The sequence below is a fragment of the Urtica dioica genome, chromosome 6 (assembly GCF_054948205.1).
Source record: "Urtica dioica subsp. dioica isolate 48M chromosome 6, U.dioica_male_clone48M_v1_H2, whole genome shotgun sequence".
Classification (NCBI taxonomy): domain Eukaryota; kingdom Viridiplantae; phylum Streptophyta; class Magnoliopsida; order Rosales; family Urticaceae; genus Urtica; species Urtica dioica.
Window position 1 is genome coordinate 6,072,777 of NC_142761.1, and position 20,449 is coordinate 6,093,225.

Here is a 20,449-nt window from a genome sequence, read left to right on the forward strand (position 1 = left end):
ATTTACACACGCAATAAGAAAAAGAACAAAAAAATACAAAAAAGGTGAGGTGTTGCATACAACAGTCCAAATTAGAGGTCCTTTTTTAATGCTTTTTATACATATACAGAGAGACAGAGGTCCTATAACAAGGCTGTTAGGCGATGTTTTGCATTAAATAATAACAGTGACACAGAAGAAGATGTAACGCAAAGGGCGTCCATAATTTACACTGCTAAATCCCCTCAAAAAAAAAAAAAAAAAAAAAAATTACACTGCTAAAACGCCAAAACCAGAGAACCGCACAGATATATCTGAATGGTATAAATTAATAAATTAAATACTTAATTCGATTTCAACCCTTCAATTTTAAAGTTTGTCACATTTTGACCCCACAGCTAAAACATGACACAGCATTTAACCCTCACGAATTCAATAATTGGAGCAGTATTATGTACTAATAAAATAAAATTAACCATTTTCTATATATATATATATATATATATATATATATATATATGTAATTAACTAACGTGATTAAGATGGTTGTTCAGGTTATAAATTGAACAAGTTATTGAACAAATGATTGTTTTTAAGTAGATTAATCAAGATGATAAGCAAGCGAACAACAATTAAACATAAAGCAATAAAGAGCACATGACAATTGGCAATCATATTCACTATAAACAACCTACTCATAGGGACTGATACGTCCGGGTGAAATCATTCTACTATAATCAATCAATCAAAGTTATATGAATATTAAGTTTGACAAAGCTCCATTTCGCAAACACCTCTCTCTTTGATTATCTCCAATGGATATGAATCCGGGCTCTCCTCAAATCTAGAGACTCCCTCTCTATATTTCGTCCGATCTTCTCCCGAAAATCAATAGCACGTCAATATGCAAAACACGATCTCTCTCACACACACACACACACACACACACACACACACACACACACACACACACACACACATATATATATATATATATATATATATATATATATATATATATATATATATAGTTCGGTTCCCAAATCCTATGAGGAAATCAAATCAATCAGATTCTCCAAATCCGATATTATTATTCCAAGAAAAACGAGTAACTAACCAAAAGTAATTAGTTACTGATTCCACGTGAGGAGAAGTCGCAAGTACCCTGACTAAAGTTGTTTGAACAACTTGTTGATGCTCCGACTTAAACAACTCTGTTACAATTTGTTTTTCCAAATAAACTATGCCATAAAGGTTTCAACAATATATATATATATATATATATATATATATATATATATATATATATATATATATGGCGTTGTAGATTTTATTTATATTTTGAGCCGCTATTTTTGTACGTGAGCATGGAAAAGACCATTTAGTTTTGTGTTTAAAAATAAGAAAAATGACACATATATGCTTTGTGTTTAAGTGAATGTCGAGTTTAACTTTTGGTTTTTAAGAATGTCGAAGTTATATCTTATGTTTTATTAAAATGATAAAATTAACTTTTTAGTGACTTTTTTTTTTTCAATGTTGGCTATGATATTTATATGTAAACCTTATTTTACCCTTATTCATTCGAGCCTTGTATTCCCAAATATAATTTATTTAGAAATAAAAATAAAAAAACAACCCCCAATCCCCAGTTTTGAAATCGAAGTAAATCAAATATGACTAGTAAAATTACAATATATCTCTCAAATTGTGACTTTGATTATGTGTTATCCACGATATTTCATATTTCAGAGATCGTTTTTTTTTATTTATTTTTTACAACAAATTACATATATGATTATAAGGAGCGAATGAATAAGTGTAAAATGAGGTTCACATATAAATATCTGAGTCAACATCGATGAAAAGTCAATATAATGAATATTTGTGGCACAATATAGCAGATGGTACAAATTCGACATTTTTGAAAATCTTAGGTTAAATTCGATATTTCACTTAAATAGAGGGGAAATATATATATATATATATATATATATATATATATATATATATATGTGCGTGCGTGCGTGCGTGCGTGCGTGTGTGTGTGTGTGTCATTTTCCCTTAAAAATAAAACAGACCAGAGTTTAAAATTTTGATTAAACGCAATAAACACCGTTAGTAAGTAAATATGTTTATCATAACCTATGTTCTAGTTTAATTAAGACGATCTCAACGTTAATAGTAATGAGTATCAAAGCATTTATACCCGAATTTATTACGGCCAACTCTACTAGCATTGCACAAAGTGAATCGCCAACTTAACAGAGTAGTAAAGCAAACAAACGACACAAAGGCTAAACGAAATTTAATAGTACACGCCATTAAAGAGAACGACATTAAAACAATGAGAAAAAAATGACAATGACGTTGAAGCTTCATTAATGGCCCTTGTCAAGTTCGACACCTATGATGGCGGTTGTGAGCACTTCGCTGAGCTCGGAGAAGCTTGACATGTAGAGCGCTTTTGGTGAAGATGTCGGTAACTTTATAAGGAACAAAACGCATTTTCAAGTATTTTAGCTAACACTTTTACGCGAGTAAAGATACCATCGATTTCAATGTATTTTTTTCGATTATGAAAGACATGATTAAGAGCTAAGGAAGTGGCACCAACATTGTTACTCCAAATAAATAGAGTCTCGACAATCTTGACTCGAAGTTTATTGAGCAAATATTGAAGCTAACCTTACTAAGAAGTAGCTTACGCAATCCCACGATACTTAGCTTCATAGCTAGATCGCGCAACGACCTTTTGCTTCTTGGAACACCAGCTAACCAAGCGACTTCCCTTGTTTTGAGGGTTTGAATATTTGACCTAGTGAGTGTTACATATTGCAATGCCTCAATAGTACTCTCTCGAGTAGCAAACAATTCTAAATAATAAATCTAATGATGATCAAGCACTAGGAAGCACTAAACACAATTCATAAGCATTCCATAACATTGAAGCAAACAAGCATAATCTAACCATAACGAACCCTCCAACTATTATCAATCCCGACTACATTGCAAGCCCATAAGAAACTTAGCCTCTAGTGGTGTTCATGATCATCGACAAACACAACAAAATTATTGAAAGCAATAAAACATGGATTAAAAGAAAAACAAAATTCATATTAATTCAGATTGATGTTGAACAATAATATAAATAGCTTGAGAATAAAAAAAAAAGGAAGAAGAAGAACAACAACAAATGAATTAGAGTTCCAAAGTCTCGTCGGAGGCGTCAATTTTAACGAAGAACAATTTTTCTCTTCTCCAAAAACTCTCCAAAGTAGCCAAACACAATATGAGAAACTATATAAAAGCAAAAGTGTGTTTTTGAGGTTACAAGGTTGAATATATAGTTCATGAGGCAATTAGAGCCATCTGGACCTTTAAATGAGATCCAATGGCCAAGATTCGCTCAAAAAAAAAATTAACAGTTCAAGATTAGACGTCACTGCGTTGCGCTCAAAATCTATCGCATCGCAGTGAATAGTGTGATTGAGCACGCTCTATGGCAGGCTTTCAACGTGGCGCGCTCAAAGTCACTGCGGCGCGGTGAGCCTTGACTTTTCGATTCCCAGCTTTGACTTTTCCAAAATGTGTTGTTTTGCCCTGTTTTGACTCTCGGGAGCTCCAAAATATCTCTAATGTTGTCTTGGCACTCGATTAAGCTCCTAAAACTTTAAATTAACATGAAAACCTTGAAATGACCGTCAAATACACTTAAAAACGAGCTATATTCAAATCGAAAGAAAGAGGATTCATACATAAGAAATGAATTCATCAAATACCCTCAAACATGAATATTTGCTTGTCCTCCACCAATACACTAAACTAGACAATAAAAATAGGGTTATTAAGTTATATAGCCACACGGATATAGTGGATTGAGATATAGCCCACCTTTGGTTAATTTCTTTTAAATAACCAAGTAAACTTATTAACAAATTAATAAAAGTCTTATTTAACACAACCAAACATATATTTTAGGTAGTTAATTGGCTGCCACGTATGCAAGTTGGCTATTTACAAATTATTTACCAAAGGTTGGCTAATTTACAATTCCTATAATTTAGGTGGCTTACGTAGCCAATTTTTTGATAAAAATAAGCACAGAAAAGAAGTTACACTAAAAATTAATGATCATCACAAAATTTAGTAACGATTATCAAGTGTATGCTATGTTCCTCTACCAATCCAAAATTTCCGAAAGGGAATCAATTCACAAATGAGACCAAAAAAAAAAGTTAGATGGACTAAATGTCATTTTGCAACAAGTTCTTGGTCAAGATCCCCCATGTGTGAAATATTTCCCGAAAGAGAGAGTGGTCTAGCTACCCAATAAGTTTGTTCACGCCTTCTACTGTCAAATGCTCAAATAATAATGAAATGAATACCATAGTTTTTTTTCACTCACTATCCACTAATGCAAGAGACTTACCGATGATATCAATAGGGTTTTGTCGGCTTGTCGGCTTGTAACTCGATCCTTACCAAAAATTTCCAACTCTCACAAGAATTTTTACTAACCCTTTTCTCACGTTCATGGCATAAAATTTTTCCTTTCGAGAATGTTTGCTTTTCCTAAGTCTTTTTTTTTTCCTAATGTTCTTCCTAACTTTGACTATGCAATGATCCAGTCTCTAAAACTAATGTCACTGAAAACCACGTCAAAAACTAAAAATAACTAGACACATAAAATAAATTGCAGAAATTACACACTCTTTTTATGTACTTTGTATTTTTTCTCTCTTTTGTAATTTTTTTCTTTTTGATACAAAACAATAAATATAAAAACAAACAGTCACCGGCGTGGTGGAACTATAAAACACGTAGAGAATAGTTGAAAAATAGGTCGCAAAATCGAAATAATTTAGTCAAAATGTCCATCAAGAGTTGCTAAGTTAATGTGGTTCTTTGTGGGATTTCAAACATTAGGGCTCGGATTTTTCAAACTAAGTATCGAGAAAGGAATATTGTTTGGATTTTTCTAAAAGAGTGCTCAAGGATAAATGTAAGGGTCCGCTTCGTCCAAATGAAGGCCTTAATCATTTTTTCTAAGTTCGTGTCAAGTCATTTCGCCTCGAAGAGGCCTAGAGCGGTTATTATTGTTCGTGATAAAAAAGAAATCTAAAGATGTGATCAAACTTCTAAGGACTACTCAAACCTTGGGACGGGTGTGTGTGCATAAATGAGAAAAATATCAGAGGTTCGTCTCACGCAAACCAAAGTCAATCTTAATAAAACACACAAATATTTTTTCAAAATTGACTCAAATCCGAAATTTCTGGGAACCTGTGGTAGCATTGGCACATAACGAACATAAACACCTAAACACCACTACTAACATGTGATCACCAAACAAAATTAAGAAAATAAAAATTAAATAATAAAATCTTATTTAACAGAATTTTCCAACAAAGTAGGTCAATTCCCCCCCCCCCCCCAAACTTACTTTGCGAGGGCGGTAGAATGCCCCGACTCGTCGCTGCACCGCTCAGGCGGCGGCGGATCTTCTTTTTCGTTTCGGCGCTATTTCTTCCTCCATATCTCTTTGAATGGTTTCGACCATTGTCTTCGCGCCAGTTTGAATGGACAATTTGATGTCCTACCCTTTCTTTGTTTTTTTAGGAGGAGCACGTGGCAGCAATAGGGTCGGTAGATGTTTGACTTCGTTAGTCTCGAGGACATAGACCTTTTTCTTCTCTTCTGCGCGCTTAGGGACTTTGTAGATCCGGAAGGTCTCTTCCTTGTTCTTCAACCGTGTATTCAGCTCGCCTTTTTGCACGTATATACGAGCTCCACAAGTGGCTAAGAAAGCCTTTCCCAGGAGTACGAGGATGTCGCGGTCTTCATCCATCTCGAGGATATAAAATTTGGCCGAATAAGTGAATTTTCCAACCTTGACGAGGATCTCTTGCACGAAGCCGCGCGTGTGCCTGATGGACTGGTCCGCCAGTTGAAGAGTGGTGTGCGAGGGCTTTAGTTCACCCACCCCGAGTTTGTTGAAGTTGGTCGTGGGCATGAGGTTGATGCTCGCCCCTATATCACACAAGGAATTTTCGATGGAGACGTCTCCTATGGCGCATGGCAAGGTCATGTGGTACGGGTCCTCAAATTTGGATGGTGCTCTTATTGTTGAAGCGCGCTACACTTCGCGGAAAGTATCATCGTGAGACTTTGTAAGAATAGAAGTCGCGGCTTGTAGATGTGGATCGACAATGACGGCCTAAGAGATTCGACAACTGAGGCTGCCTTTTCTTCTTCTTTCCTCGGGCTCTCGACGACCGTAATGCGTTGATATGAAATAGAGTTACATTGCTTCCTAGGGTTTACTTTGGAGGTGCTCAAAATTATGCCTTGTGGCGGTAGTGAGTTGCCCTATCTGCATCGCGCGACTCCGGATTTGCATCGATTGAGTTTGAAGCATTGTTTGCGTCTCGGTCATGAACGTGTTGGTGGTGGTGGCCATCTACGTCACTATGTCCTCAAGGTTAGACTTTGGATCTTGAGCTTAGTGCGATGGTTGATAAGCGTGCGGAGCTGCTTGCATTGGCGTGTTCCTCTAGCCCGCGTTGTAGATGTTGGTGTGTTGGAACGCCACGCGATTGTGGTTGGCCACATAGTTCATATGTCCACTGTTTGCCCCATATGCGCATCCCTTAGTTTGTAGGGCGTGGACGGAATGGGCCAATGCTTGTTGGCTGTAGACAGTTTGGTGAGGTCGAAAAACTGCGTAGCGAATGCCTTCAACAACTCCTTCTCTAGTGTGACCGGATCTTTCTTCATGATTCTCCGCTCGGCTGGACATTGATCGTTGTTGTAAGAGAGCTCCTCGAGGATTGCGTGTGCTTCTTCTTTAGTCTTCTGAAAGAATGACCCTCCCAAAACGGGGTTGACGAGGGTGCACAACGATGGAGAGAGCCCACAGTAGAATATTTGCACCATCATCCACATTTGGATGCCATGATTGGGACACTTTCGCTCGAGCTCTTTGAAGCGAGCCCATGCCTCGTAGAGAGATTGTCCATCGTATTACGCGAACGACTGGATCTCATTATGTCTTCGATGTATCTTCTCGAAGGTGAAGAATTTGGAGATAAATTTCGTGTGCAAATCTGCCCATGAGGTGATAGAGCCCGGTGGAAGAGAGTAGAGTCAGGCTATGGTGCGGTTCCCTAGAAAGAATGGGAAGAGGCGGAGATGGATTGCTTCTATGGAGACGTTGTAAAGCTTGAACGTGTTGCTTATCTCTACGAAGTTGGCAAGATGATCTTGGGAATCTTTGGTAGGCAACCCCGTGAATTGGGATTGTTGAACCATGTTGATTATGCATGTCTTGATCTCAAAATTTTGGTTCCTCGCAATGACCGGGAGTACAACGGCCGATTGCGTCATGTCGATCGGTGGCAACCCATAGTGGAAGCATACAGGTTGCGATAAAATCACACACGCAAGCGTATGTGCAGCCAAGTAATAAAGTTATGGAAGTAACGAGTGTCGAACTAACAAAGACTAGAAGAATTTGCGATTTTACTCTAACTTGGTGCGAATTGATGCCAAGAAAAATGGAATGGTTTGGTATGAATGAAGAAATTAAAGAAACCTAAAACTATATATGCGAAAATTATAACCTAAAAACACATCTTTTGGTTTAATTTTTTTCTTATAGTCTGTTTTGCTACTTTTAAAAGCTTTTTGAGAGGAGAAAACATGTTTTTCGCCATAAATGACGCGCGGACGAATCTCTTGAACTCTATTTCAATTGTTCTTTTTTCATCTTCCTTTCTTTTTATTGTTAGTTGCTTTAAAATATTGTGAACATCGTTTTTGAGTAATATAAATTCCTTTTTTCTTTCAATCATTGTTTTATTGCTTTCAATTATTTTGTTGTGTTTATCAATTATTTTGTGCTAGTGATGTAGCCGAGATTGATAATGGTTGGGATGTTCGCTAGGGTTAGATGATTATTATTTGCTTCATCATTATGGATTACATTATGTGAATTATGTTTAATGATTTCTAGTGCTTGATCACATTGTTATCTATGGTTGTTTGCTTCTCGAGAGGGAGTAGAGAATCGTGCAAATATTCATGTCTTCATTGTTGACCTAGGTTAGTAGAAAACTCTAGGCGATTGCACGTATTTATTTGAATAGAATTAGAGGTCGAGAAGATAACAATCCATCATTTATATAGGTTTGCTATAACACTCAACAGAGGCTAGTTAGTTTCAGCTGAAATCGTGACTCTCGTTTCTCCTTTATTAAAAACTAGCGATTATTCTTTGTTTTTATTATTTTTCTCAATCATTTCAAAACAACCTCTCGGTTACTTGGAATCAATTCGCAACAAATTAGATTAAATCATTAATATTTCTAGTTATTGTGGGATCGACACTTGCTCTTACATTCACTATATTACTATTTGGGCGACACGTATGCTTGCATATGTGATTTAATCGCAACAAAATCTTTGGACAATTACTCTTTCAACTTGATTGTCTCTAGTAAACTGAGAAATGCTTTATGGATTTTTAGTGATACGAGGTACATGTAGAATGTTTTTAAGTTAGAACTAATTGTGTGTATATGAAATATAAAGAATGGAATAACAAATATGAGATATTGATATTAGAGAGCCATACTCTATAACAAGTACGCATTTTCATTGATAGTTGGATTACACACTAAGCTTTTCGAATAGAGAGTGCAGTTATGTTATATGTTGGCTTTATTTTTTAGTGCAAGTTTTGTGGAAAGATGTCGATCGTTATGCTTCTACTTCTTGTGAGACATCTTTCCTCCTGTGTACAGAATTTATTTAAGGCAAGTTTCCAGTTTTGACAGATTGCCTCGCTGGTGACTTCATTGTGAGATATTGCCTCGCTGAGGACTTTATTATGAGATATTCGTATGAGGCTGGGTAAGGAAAGCCTAGATTCACTTCCAGACTTGTACAGCTGCTATAAAAGCCATGCGCTCCCCCTTAGCAGCCTTGACGCTTTTGATAAAACACTTAGAGCTCTTAGACGTGCAAGACCGGCGGACTGGGAGGCTTTGTGTTTTGTTGATCGCGGTGTATTCTCTCAAACACTATTCCACAAAGATTGAGTGTCTGTGAGAGTTGGGTTTTGTGTTCGCGTTATTGAAGGTTCACGAATAGCTGAAGACTGAAAGTCATCCGAGCACAGGTGGTTGCTCGAAGGGTGGAATTGAGACGGAGCTCAAATTCAGGGGGAGTCCCTGACTAGGTATTCACTGGTGGTAATAGTCTCTAGGTTTTATTGATTTAAAGATTAGAATCATATATAAACCTTGTGTGTACTATTGACTACAAGATAGTGAAATCATTTCCACTGGCAGAGTGCCCCCAGACGTAGGTGTATTTCACCGAACTGGGTAACCATATCGTGTGTACTTTGTTTATTGCACTTTTTGTTGTTTATCCATAATCTGTGTTCAAGCAAGTTGTCGGACACATTGTCAACACATTGTGTGCGACATCTTGTATTTGTGACTAATCAAAATTTCAGAGAGGTCATAACATTAGCATCAACCGATGAGTCGTGACTATAGTTGTAAATTGATTATACAAGTGGTGAAGACTACATGCTTCTTCAAAGCATCGTCGGTCCTGATATGAACTTGATAATTGAATTTAGGAGGTTGTGTATTGTGTGTTTGTCCTGGATAAACACTTCGAAAGTGAACTTAAAAAAATGAAAGCACTTACTTGCAATGTGCCCAACACAGCCACATAAGTAGCGTAAAAGCATGCCTCTTCAATTGAGCCGCGTCCACAACCTTGACTCTATATTTCTTTCCCTGGATAGAAGATTGATTGCTTCTAAATCAGACTTCACTTTAAAACCTCCTTGGTTTGACTGATATTGTTGTTGAGAACAACATTTGCAAATAGTCTATCTAAGAAAGCCTCATCTCCGGGGATCGTAACATGAATTGAACTTTCAAGCGCTTCAAATTATCTTGACGAGATGTGAGATAAATTACTACTAATTCATATGTTGCTATGATCTAAACATAGACATTGTGTTTATCTGCAATGACCTTTATCTTGAGAGTATACTCATTAATTGATATATTATCTTCTTCGCGGTTTGGAAGAGAAATTTGGCCTTAAGAAATTGTGCTCTAGACATAGTCGAATTGAAGTGTTCCAGAGTGAACCAGACCTCTGCAAAGCTCCTGCATGGATTCATATGATCGAGAAGCTTATCATAAATTTATCTTAGCGAAGCCTATTCAGAATTTGCTCGTCGAATATGTGGCTGAGCTGGATCTACAAACGATTCAACAAACTCAGTACTAGATAATTTTCTTTTATCATATCCATGCGTACTGACCGTCAGAAGCCCCTAAGATCGCTAGAGCATGTAATTGTGACGATTAAGCTTCATAGGGAGAGGATTCAAGTGTGGTAAGGCTGTGAACGGTCCGGTCCGGTCCAACACCGGCCAAAAAACCAGACCGGACCGCTCAAAATGGTCCAAAAAAATCCAAACCGGATCCGACCAAAAAACTGTAAAAACCGACCGGACCAGACCATTTTAAACGGTCCGGTCCAGTTTAAACCGTTTTGAACCGTTTAGACCGGACCGTTCTAGACCGTTTTGAACCGTTTTACATAATTAAAAAAAACTACTAATTTTCCACCAAAACAAAAAACATATAATCATGTAGGGAGGGAAATTCATGCACAAATTCCTAATTTGGCTAGTTGGACTTTAATTTATTTTTTATTTTTATTTTATTTTTTTTATAAATAAGTCGGTCCAGTCCGGTTTAACAGTTTAAAAAAAAAACCGGACCAGACCGTTTGTAATGAGTAGATCGGATCGGATCGGACGAAAAAAAAAAACCGTTTTAAACCGGACCGATGGTCTAAAAATCATCGGTCCGTTCGGTTGACAGTTTTTACGGTTTTTTTGCGCCGGCCTAAAGTGTGGTGTGAAAGTTTAAGCAATTTAAAACATTGCTGATGATTTTTCGGTGATCGGAGTTAAGGAGGAGTGCGTCGTCATTGTTGAATCCGTGATCGGTGACCCAAAAGTATATTCCTCGGTATTATAAACATAGTAGGTCTATTAGTGATATTACAAAACTTAAGAGTTATAGATTAAAAAATTTAATAGTAAGTCTCTAATCTTACATTTTGTTAGAATCAGTTGAATAATGAATTAGTGATAAAAAAACAACCCTATAACCTTTATGAAACATGATTAGTTATATTTGGTGGTCAAACTAGAATAGTTCATGGTTCACGCTGGGATTTCGGTACGAAAGCTAGTGGAAGGAAGACTATTTTTTTTTTTGCCTCACATAAATATCATTTCTATAGCTAATAGTATCGGAAGAAAATCTTCCAATCGCGGGTTGGAAGTGGAAAAAGCTATCGGAAGGCCTTTTTTCCGCAAATTTTCATTAGTCATTTGTATTTGTATATTCTAATTGAAAAAATTTGAACCATTGATAATTACACATCTAACAGTTAGTATTATTTATCTTTTATTAATTATTATTATTTTTATTAAAAATCGGAAATTTGCCACTTCCGCTAAATAATAAAAAACACATTGACGAAAGTGTTATTTACACTTTCTTCCAATGTCCACAATGATTCCTAATCCTTACATTAATTTAGAGTAAAATATAAAATAAAATGACATTAACCCCTAAAAATAACAAACCTACCGTATATTTACTTTCAAAAACTGCTAATTTGTGAAGAAAGCGGGGTGGTTTTATTTTATCAAACCCACTGATTCCTATGCACACGCTTCTTTATAAAATCACTCACAACCACCTCTCACTCCCACGACTCTCTCTCTCTCTCTCTCTCTCTCTCTCTATTTTTATGTGCCTCAGCTTCTTTTACTTTTTATTTTCTATGCAAACTCGTAGTCTATTTTTCAGTATGATAATGGAAAGCTGATTTTCGACTACCCAGATTTATTTATTTTAAAATGTCGAAAGAGAGGTAAATCCACTAAAGGAAAAGAGAGATAAATTTTGTAAGAAGCCAGTTTTTTTTTTTTTTAATACTTTGTGTGTATATTTGGGCTTTGGTTTTTCAATATCTTTAGTGCTTTGATATTTTTTTAGTTTTATTACTAACGTTGAGTGACAACTCCCTCTTTGTCTTCTTCTCTCTTAAAGCTTGAATCTTTTTCTCTGAGGCAGCACAAGAAACTAAAAAAAAAAAAAAAAACTGATGAGTTTCTAGTAAAAAGAAGAGCACTAAAAATACTACAATACAACATTTTTTTTCTCTCCTTTATTTTTAGAACATCCTTATTTTTATTTGTATTTTTATTTTTGATATCTGAGGCACGTCTTGTCCCTTGGGATCATGACTTGTGAGAAGAAGGGTCTGTAATAGTGTCGGTTCTGAGCTTCAGGGTGTCTTTTCAAAAAATCAAAATTATTTAAAGAAAAACAAGAGCGAGAAACTCGGGGAAAAAGTACACTATATACCTCCAGATTCCCCACAAAAAAAAAAAAAAAAAAAAAAACTTATGGAGGTCTCTGAAATTCAGTGAGGATCTTCAATTAAACATTTTTTTTCATGTATTCATTCACTCTGTTCATAAAACGTTCGTCCCACTGAAATTCACAACTTTGATTTCCGGTGAGTTTTTTTTTTTTTTTTTTTTTTTACTCTTGCAAATCAACAATAAAGATCAGAGCTTTTATTTTTGTTTCCTTCTTCAGTGAAGTCTTTCTCAAATGGCTGAATTTACGACTCTGTCCTCTCCAACGACAATAGAGAAACCGAAACGACACATAATTGCGTCCACTCTCTTCGCCAGTCCGATGAGTCCAACTTCCACGCTCGACGCCAAGCCGTTCTCCATCCTGAAAAAGAACCCGTTTTCCCCGGAGCCAAACAGCCCCGTTCAGAGAAACGACACCAAATCCAACAACAAACGACAAGACTGGGCGAAACTCGACACCCGAGGAATCGGACTCGCCATCGTCGACAATCCCAACGAATCGGACCGAGTCACCCGACCCGAGACCCGAATGGTCCTATTCGGGTCGCACCTGAAGATCCAAATCCCGCCCCTAGAGAACCCGATCCTCAACGTCACCGGTTCGCCGAAATCGGCCGATTTCGGGATCAGGACGAGGAATTCGCGGTCGGGTTTTTTCTCGGCGAGGAATTCCGGTTCGGCGAGTTTTTCCGGTTCGATCTCGGTCACGGAAATGGAGCTCTCGGAGGACTACACCTGCGTCATCACTCACGGTCCGAATCCGAAAACGACACATATTTTCGACAATTGTGTCGTTCAGAGCTGCTGTGGCGTTGTGGATGGCAAAAGAGAGAATAGTAATAGTAATAGTAATAATAATGATAATAATTTAAATTATAATAAGAATAGTAATATTTGTAACATCGGTTTATTGTCATCGGAGAATTTCCTCAGCTCTTGTTTCACGTGCAAGAGGAATCTTGGTCACGGCAACGATATTTACATGTACAGGTTAGTGTTTATTTTTATTTATTTTTAATAATCGAATGATTCAATTATTGCGTTGATTAAAAAAAAAGAGGTTTTTACACGCTATTTTGTGCTGGTCTAATACATCATATCATTACGTACTTTAACCGCTCTATACTTTTTTTTTTCTTCTCTTCTTTCTGTATTTTTTGATGATTAAAGTCTGTTTTGTTTTTTAATTTAATTTTCAGGGGCGAGAAAGCATTTTGTAGCCAAGAGTGCCGTTATGAAGGGATGATGATGGAAGAGAGAGAAGTAAATGAAATTGGAATCTAATGGTGTTTAAACTTTGGAGTGAATAATATATTTCTACTACAATATTGCCAATCGATATTATAAATTGTTTTTGTTGAGCCTCAAAATTTAAGACTGTCCGATCTCAAATTATATATCTTCCTTATTACAGAATCAAAATACTTGGGGCAAGTGATTTTGTACTCTTTTGTTTTTTTTTTTTTTTTGTATTTTTTTTTTTTTTTTGGCTTCAAAGAGAGCTAAATAGTTCGTTGTCGAAGTAGCTTCAGATTGGTGGTCCAGTTTTATAACAGTCAAAGAAATATTACCAGAATGACACGGAAAGCTATTGCTTGTTCTTTCGATATTCTCGATGAAACTTAGCTCAATATGCCATTTCTATTCGCTATTTGTTGCGATGTTTATCTTTGTAGAGGAGAGGTAAAAAAAAAGGTTTGATATTTGTAGTTTTGACGAGTAAATTTGTTGAAATGAAATTGAGAGCTCATTTTTTTCCTTGAAGTTGCTAGAAAATTATGAATATGATCAAGGAATATAAGAAACTGAGAGCTCATTTTTTTCCTTGTAGTTGTTAGAAAAAGAAACTTATTGTATTTTCTGATAAAATAATTATTATGCCGCTTTGAGTTTTAACATTTTGTGATGATGGCGTTGGACGAAAAAGCTGACATATTACCTTTGTTTATAATATTATTAGAAATAAGCAAAATAAATTAATAAAGTGCATTTAATCAATCTTCAATCAGAGCGTAGTGGGGCCAATATTTACTCATTTGTCGTAGATTCCCTTCATTTCAATTGTTTTCCCAACCCTTTAATCATTCATTCACTTATGTCACTTTCGTTTCGACTTTTTTTTTCTTTTTTTTTATTATTATAAAACAAAACTTTATTGGGGAATTCCGACGTGTTATTTAAGTTCACTAACTCTATCCATTCTTTGTGATCACCGATTTAATATTTATTTTGGGTGTGGAGCTTCAATTAAAATATGGGTAATAAAATAGTAAAGATGACATGAACTATTTTTAACAAGATATAAATAGAGGTTTGATTACGTTTTTGTTAAATCATTTTTTGAATTTAATATTTGTAAATACGTGGTGTGCATAGAATGAGCACGTGTCTAATCTTGGATGAGCCCGAAATCACTTTTCGAGTTTACAAAAGACTCAAAAAAGTTTAGGACAAGACTCAAAACATCCGAGAGCTTCAGATAAATCTTTGAATCATGGGAAGAGAGCCTAAATAGGGTTTGGGTGTGGCGGTGAAATATTCATCTTATCGAGTGAAGAACATGATAATCGATTTCCAAGTTTTTTGACACTCTTGTAAATGGAATACAATTTAGTTTTGTTAGCTTTTATTTGTAAGGGAAAGTGTTTGAGAGAGAGAGAGAGAGAGAGAGAGAGAGAGAGAGAGAGAGAGAGAGAGAGAGAGAGAATGTTTCTTCTCTCATTCTAGAGAAATTGAAGTAGATTATTCGTCTTTTGTCTTTCGTTTTCTCTTTTGTGTGATATTGCATTAATGCAGTGGCTTTGATTTCTCATGATTTTAGTCTAATAAGTGTTTTTTGTGAGGGAAATTGTTGAGTAAAAAATTTGGCATAGTCTAATTAGAGAGAGAGAAAAAAAAAAGCGAGAGGAGAGACTTACCTTGAGTGGTATTTATAGGGGTATTTTTATTGTATTTGTATGTTTTTTAGGGTTTATTTTTTATTGCACCAGACTAGAAATGTTCACTCATGAAGTGACAATCTATTTCAATGTGTTTAGTCCGTTCGTGAAAGGACGGATTCGACGCAATTTGTACTGGTGCTTGATTATCGAAGAAGAGTACAACAGGCATCACTTTCAGTCATGGACAAATCACGAAGGAGCTGTTGAAGCCACACAATCTCTGACGTTGCTAAGCCTAGTGCTTGATACTCTGATTCCGTGGACGACCTGGACATGGTGGACTGTTTCTTATATTTCCAAGAAATGATTGAATTTTCCATAAAAATGCAGAACCCAGTAACTGAACGCCTTGTGTTTGAACATGTTGTCAATGGTGCCCACAAGAAGAGTTGTAGTCTTTATTTTGTACATTTGATGTAATAAAGTCTCACGAAGACTCTTACTTGTAATTGCTTATTCATTAATAAAAAGTTAAAACGTTCATTCATTCTTCCTTGTCTGTTTGAAGCTTTATGATAAAACATTAGTCTTTAGTCCATAAACAAACTTAACAACTTACGAAGAGACAAATGTAGATTTGCATGAACAAACTCTTCATAGTTTGCTTAAAACGATATATTCGCAATCTAAGGGTCAAAGGACTATTGACCTCAGTACGATTGTTAGGAGAATCTATGATGTCTGGTTATGGAGCATTGAGAGTTGGAGACTCTATAGTTCTTCTAGGTATCTTCCGAAGGTACTGAATTGACCAGTGCACTTCTAGAGAATAAATAAGAACAAACCATTTAACCTCTTATGTCTCGAAGTCACTACGTATGAATTGCATCGTGCTTACCTTAATCCTGAAATGAGACATGCCATTTCACAGCTTACGTATTCTCATTTGAGAAAGTCAGAGTTCGGACTCACTATGTGATTCTGAACAGAGCCTATTGGTGAAGTACTAAGTTGTGAAGATTTCATGAGTAACTTTGTGAAGTTCTCATAGATATGGAATTCATGTACAAGATTGCTGAAATGCAATGTATATCACCTCATGCTTTGTTCCTTGGAATGTGAATAAATGAACTGGCCAGTGTCCAAATTGAGTCTTGACTCTTTTGGATGAAACAATGTGACTTGTTAGCTCCTCGTCAATACATTGTTTCTAACTTATTCACAAGCGACAAAGGAGTTGAGGAAATAACAGTTAGAATGGTAAAATGGTAATTTTGTAAATCCCGACTAGCTGATGATATTCATGAAGGGTAAACATAGATAATATTCAGTGGATCCGCTCATCATAATTTGGTTGAATTCTTGAGTAGAAAATAAATTCATTTTAACCGAGAGATTTTCAGTGTCAACTCTTTAGTGGAGTCAGTTGACATTAAGCTAAACTTGGAAAAGGTTTGTGAACTTTTGAGTCCAAGTGTTTAGCTCAAGCTTTGTTCATTTGGATCCATGAGGTCACTGTCACAAATCACATCGAGTAGGAATAGTTAAACTAGAAGCTAAGTCAAAACAAGAACGAGACAAGTTTTATGAAAATTGTCAAAAGGGTATTTTTGTCCTTTTGGACATAGGATGAAATGAATGTCAATAAATTTTTTGACAAGGTCATTTGATGACTTAAGACCACTCGGCCAAAATTGATTTAATTGGGCCTTGTGGATTAATTTCATTTCATAAGAATTTTATTGAAAATTCTTAATGGGCCTTTCTCATGTTGTCATGAACAAATGAAGAAGCTTCTAGAAGCTCCTTCTAGAGAAGCCTTGGGCGCCCATCACCCAAAAGAAAGAGAGAATATTTTGTGCATAAATGTATCAAGATACTTGTCAAAAGAAAAAGAGGAAACAAATTTCCTATGCATGGCATAAGGGAATTCGGCCAAGTAGAGTCAAGGGAACAAAAGAGGAAACAAATCCAAGCCTTCTAGAAGGCTCCCTTGGCCGTGTGACTCATGAAGGAATAAGGCAATATTTTCTCATGAATATGTGATATTCTATAGAAGAGGAAACTACCTTATTGAAGGTAAAGCCTCTCCTATAAATAGGATCCTCATTCTTCACATTTCATTCATCCCAAAGTTTTAGAGATTGAGAGTCTCTCTCTTTAGAATATTGGCCGACTCCCCTCTCTCTCTCTCTAGTTATTTTCCGTTTTTGTTTTGGCACCTAGGTCCTCATTTGACCTAGCGAGTTTAGCTCTTCGACTTTGAGACTTGTTCTTGAGTCGTAGTGTTTAAAAGTGCCCACACACTAATTCCTATTTTTCTCGAGTGATTATAGTGATAGAAACTTGCATGGTTGCTCGAGTTGGCCAGGAAAGAAGAGAGACGTACTGCGAGGGGAGACGAACGTTGCAACTTTCCAAAAGCTCATCAACGTTCAAGCTTCTAAAAAGGTTAGTAAATTTATAATGCTCATAATAGTTTATATTTACATGTGCTTGCTCTTTGTCTAGGTTAGTAAAATCGTTTTACTTGTCAAAAGAAATTTTTTAAAATTCCGCCGCTTACCTGAAGCATTAAACTTTTTCTTAAACCCTAGATCAATTCCAACAGAACAAGTCCCCCAATCCGCATCGGAAAAAGCCCTGAGCTGAATGCTAAAACTTGCAGAGTAGAACAAAGCAAGGCCCGGCTTGCCTTTCAAATACTGCAAGAGATGATGAGCTGCATCAAGATGATCTTGTCGCGGCGAAGAAATGAATTGACTGTGCTGATGTACTTCGAATGTTATATCCGGCCTCGAGATGCTCAAGCACAGCAGTCGACCAACCAAACGCCGATAAGACTGTAGGATCTTCCAGAAGCTCACCATCCATAGCGTTAAGCTGCTTCCTTGGATCCATGGGAGTCTTGGCAGGTCTGGAATCAAGGGAATCATAATTAGATAAAATCTGCAAAGCATATTGGCGTTGAGAAATAACCAAGCCTGAGCTAGAACGAGCTATTTCAAGACCCATAAAATATCTCAACTGTCTCAAATCTTTCAGTTTAAAATGATCATGTAAAATGATTTTAACATCATCAATATCTTTAAGACTAGGACCAGCTAAAATGATATCATGAACATATAATAAAACAATAAAAAGGGTTGTACCAGAACCCCGTGTAAACAACGAATAGTCAGATTTGGATTGTTGATATCCAAACTGAAGAAGAACCGAACCTAATATTCCACTGGCAAGACGTTTGTTTTAACCCATGAATAGATTTATGCAATCTACAAACTGGCTTTCCCGGCGGTAGCTCCCCCTCAGGTTTATATCCGAGAGGCAGTTCCATATATACTTCCTCAAAAAGGTCTACGTTAAGAAAAACATTTTTTACATCCACTTTGACAAGATGCCACCATTTTGCAGCTAATATTGCCAATAAAAGCTTGACAGTAACCAACTTTTCTACTGGAGAAAAGGTATCAAGATAATCTAACCCGTCTTGTTGGTTATAACCCTTAGCAACTAAACACGCTTTTCATCTTGACAAAGAATCATCATAATTGAATTTATTTTTATAAATCCATCTACATCTGATGGCTTTATTATCTAAAGGTAAAGACACAATACTCCAAGTTTTATTATCATGCATAGCTTCTATTTCCTCTCTCATGGCAGATTTCCAATGAGAGTGTTTAGAGGCTTGGTGATAGTGTTGATGCTTGTACTCAATGGAAATAGACAAGATATAATGTCTAATGGAAGGAGAAAAAAGATCATAGTTTACTACCTTGTCTAAAGTGTGAGGAGATGTGAACTTAGCCTCTGTCTGTGATCAAGCTACAATGGAAGTCCGTGAGATAAGTAGGAGCTTTGACTTGTCGAGTGGAACGTCTCATAGTGGTAGAAGTATCTACATCTTCAAAAGTATCATCTTGTGATGCTCGGCTAGGTGGAGTCTCAACTTCCAAGTCTCGGTAATTTGGCTCTACCAAAGGAATTGATTTTGTACTATAATCTGCATGTTAAATTCAAGGCAATCATCTGCCGGATGTGGCAAAACCAAATCATAAAAAGGGTCACCGATGGACTCAGACTTATTAATATAAAAAAAAGGGAACGGGGACTCGTGGAATATCACATCTCTTGAGACAAAAATCTCGTGAGTGTTAAGATCCACGAATTTATAAACTTTAATTCCCGGTGGATAACCAATAAAGGCACACCACCTTGCTCGTGGTTCAAAATTTGACATGCGTGCCTTAATGGTTGATGCAAAGTATAAACAACCAAAGACTCGGAGGGACTGATAATCAAAGTTCTTTTGAGTCATGAAAGTGTACGGTGTTTTGTTATGTAAAATAGGAGTTGGCGTGCAATTTATAAGATACATTGCAATGCAAACACATTCAGACCAGTAACGAATAGGAACACACGAATGAAAATAAAGGAGTTGTGCAACATTTAATATGTGTTGGTGTTTCCTTTCCACAACAGAATTTTGTTGTGGAGTTTCAACATAAGACAAATGATGCACAATCCTTTTTTGAGAGAAGAACTAAGCAAAGGAAAGTTCCTTGGCATTATCATACCTAAACACTTAAATAGTTCTAGACAATTGATTCTCAACCATAGCACAAAAATGAGGAATAATGCTATGGACATCAGATTTATGCTTCATAAGAAAGATCCATGTGAAACGAGAATAATCATCAACTAAAGTAAAAAAGAATTTATAGCCAAAATGAGATTCAACATGCAAAGGACCCCATATATCACAATGAACAATATCAAGGAGATTATCACTCAGATTATTATTACTATGGAAAGGTAAACGACGCTGTTTTGCAAGGTGACGAATACAGCAAGGAACAATATTACGACTAGACACAAAATGTAGAAAGGGTTTGAGAGGCTCTAATCGTTTGTAAGACAAATGTCCCAAGCGATCGTGCCAAATCTGGACAGAGACGTTATTCACTACTATTAGGAATTCTTGCCCACGAAAAGATGCTTTTCTAAATTCTAGCTGAAATATTAATAAAATAAAGTTTTGGCATTCATAAGTTATTCGAATCGAAAGCGTTATTTC

At 36.2% G+C, this 20,449-nt stretch overlaps 1 protein-coding gene across 2 annotated transcripts; it reads left to right on the plus strand.

Annotated features, from left to right (window-relative positions):
- The first annotated feature begins 11,799 nt into the window (after positions 1-11,799).
- Positions 11,800-14,249, plus strand: LOC149393140 (FCS-Like Zinc finger 8-like). 2 transcript variants are annotated; one of them, XM_089617317.1, is made up of 3 exons: positions 11,800-12,621; positions 12,705-13,477; positions 13,687-14,249. In XM_089617317.1, exons 2-3 carry the CDS (start codon positions 12,720-12,722, stop codon positions 13,769-13,771), a joined length of 843 nt encoding a protein of 280 aa, XP_089473443.1. In that variant the 5' UTR covers positions 11,800-12,621; positions 12,705-12,719; the 3' UTR covers positions 13,772-14,249. The 2 variants fall into 2 exon arrangements, with proteins under 2 accessions (XP_089473443.1, XP_089473444.1); XM_089617318.1 differs by lacking the exon at positions 11,800-12,621 and having other exon boundaries at positions 12,645-13,477.
- The last annotated feature ends 6,200 nt before the right edge of the window (positions 14,250-20,449 follow it).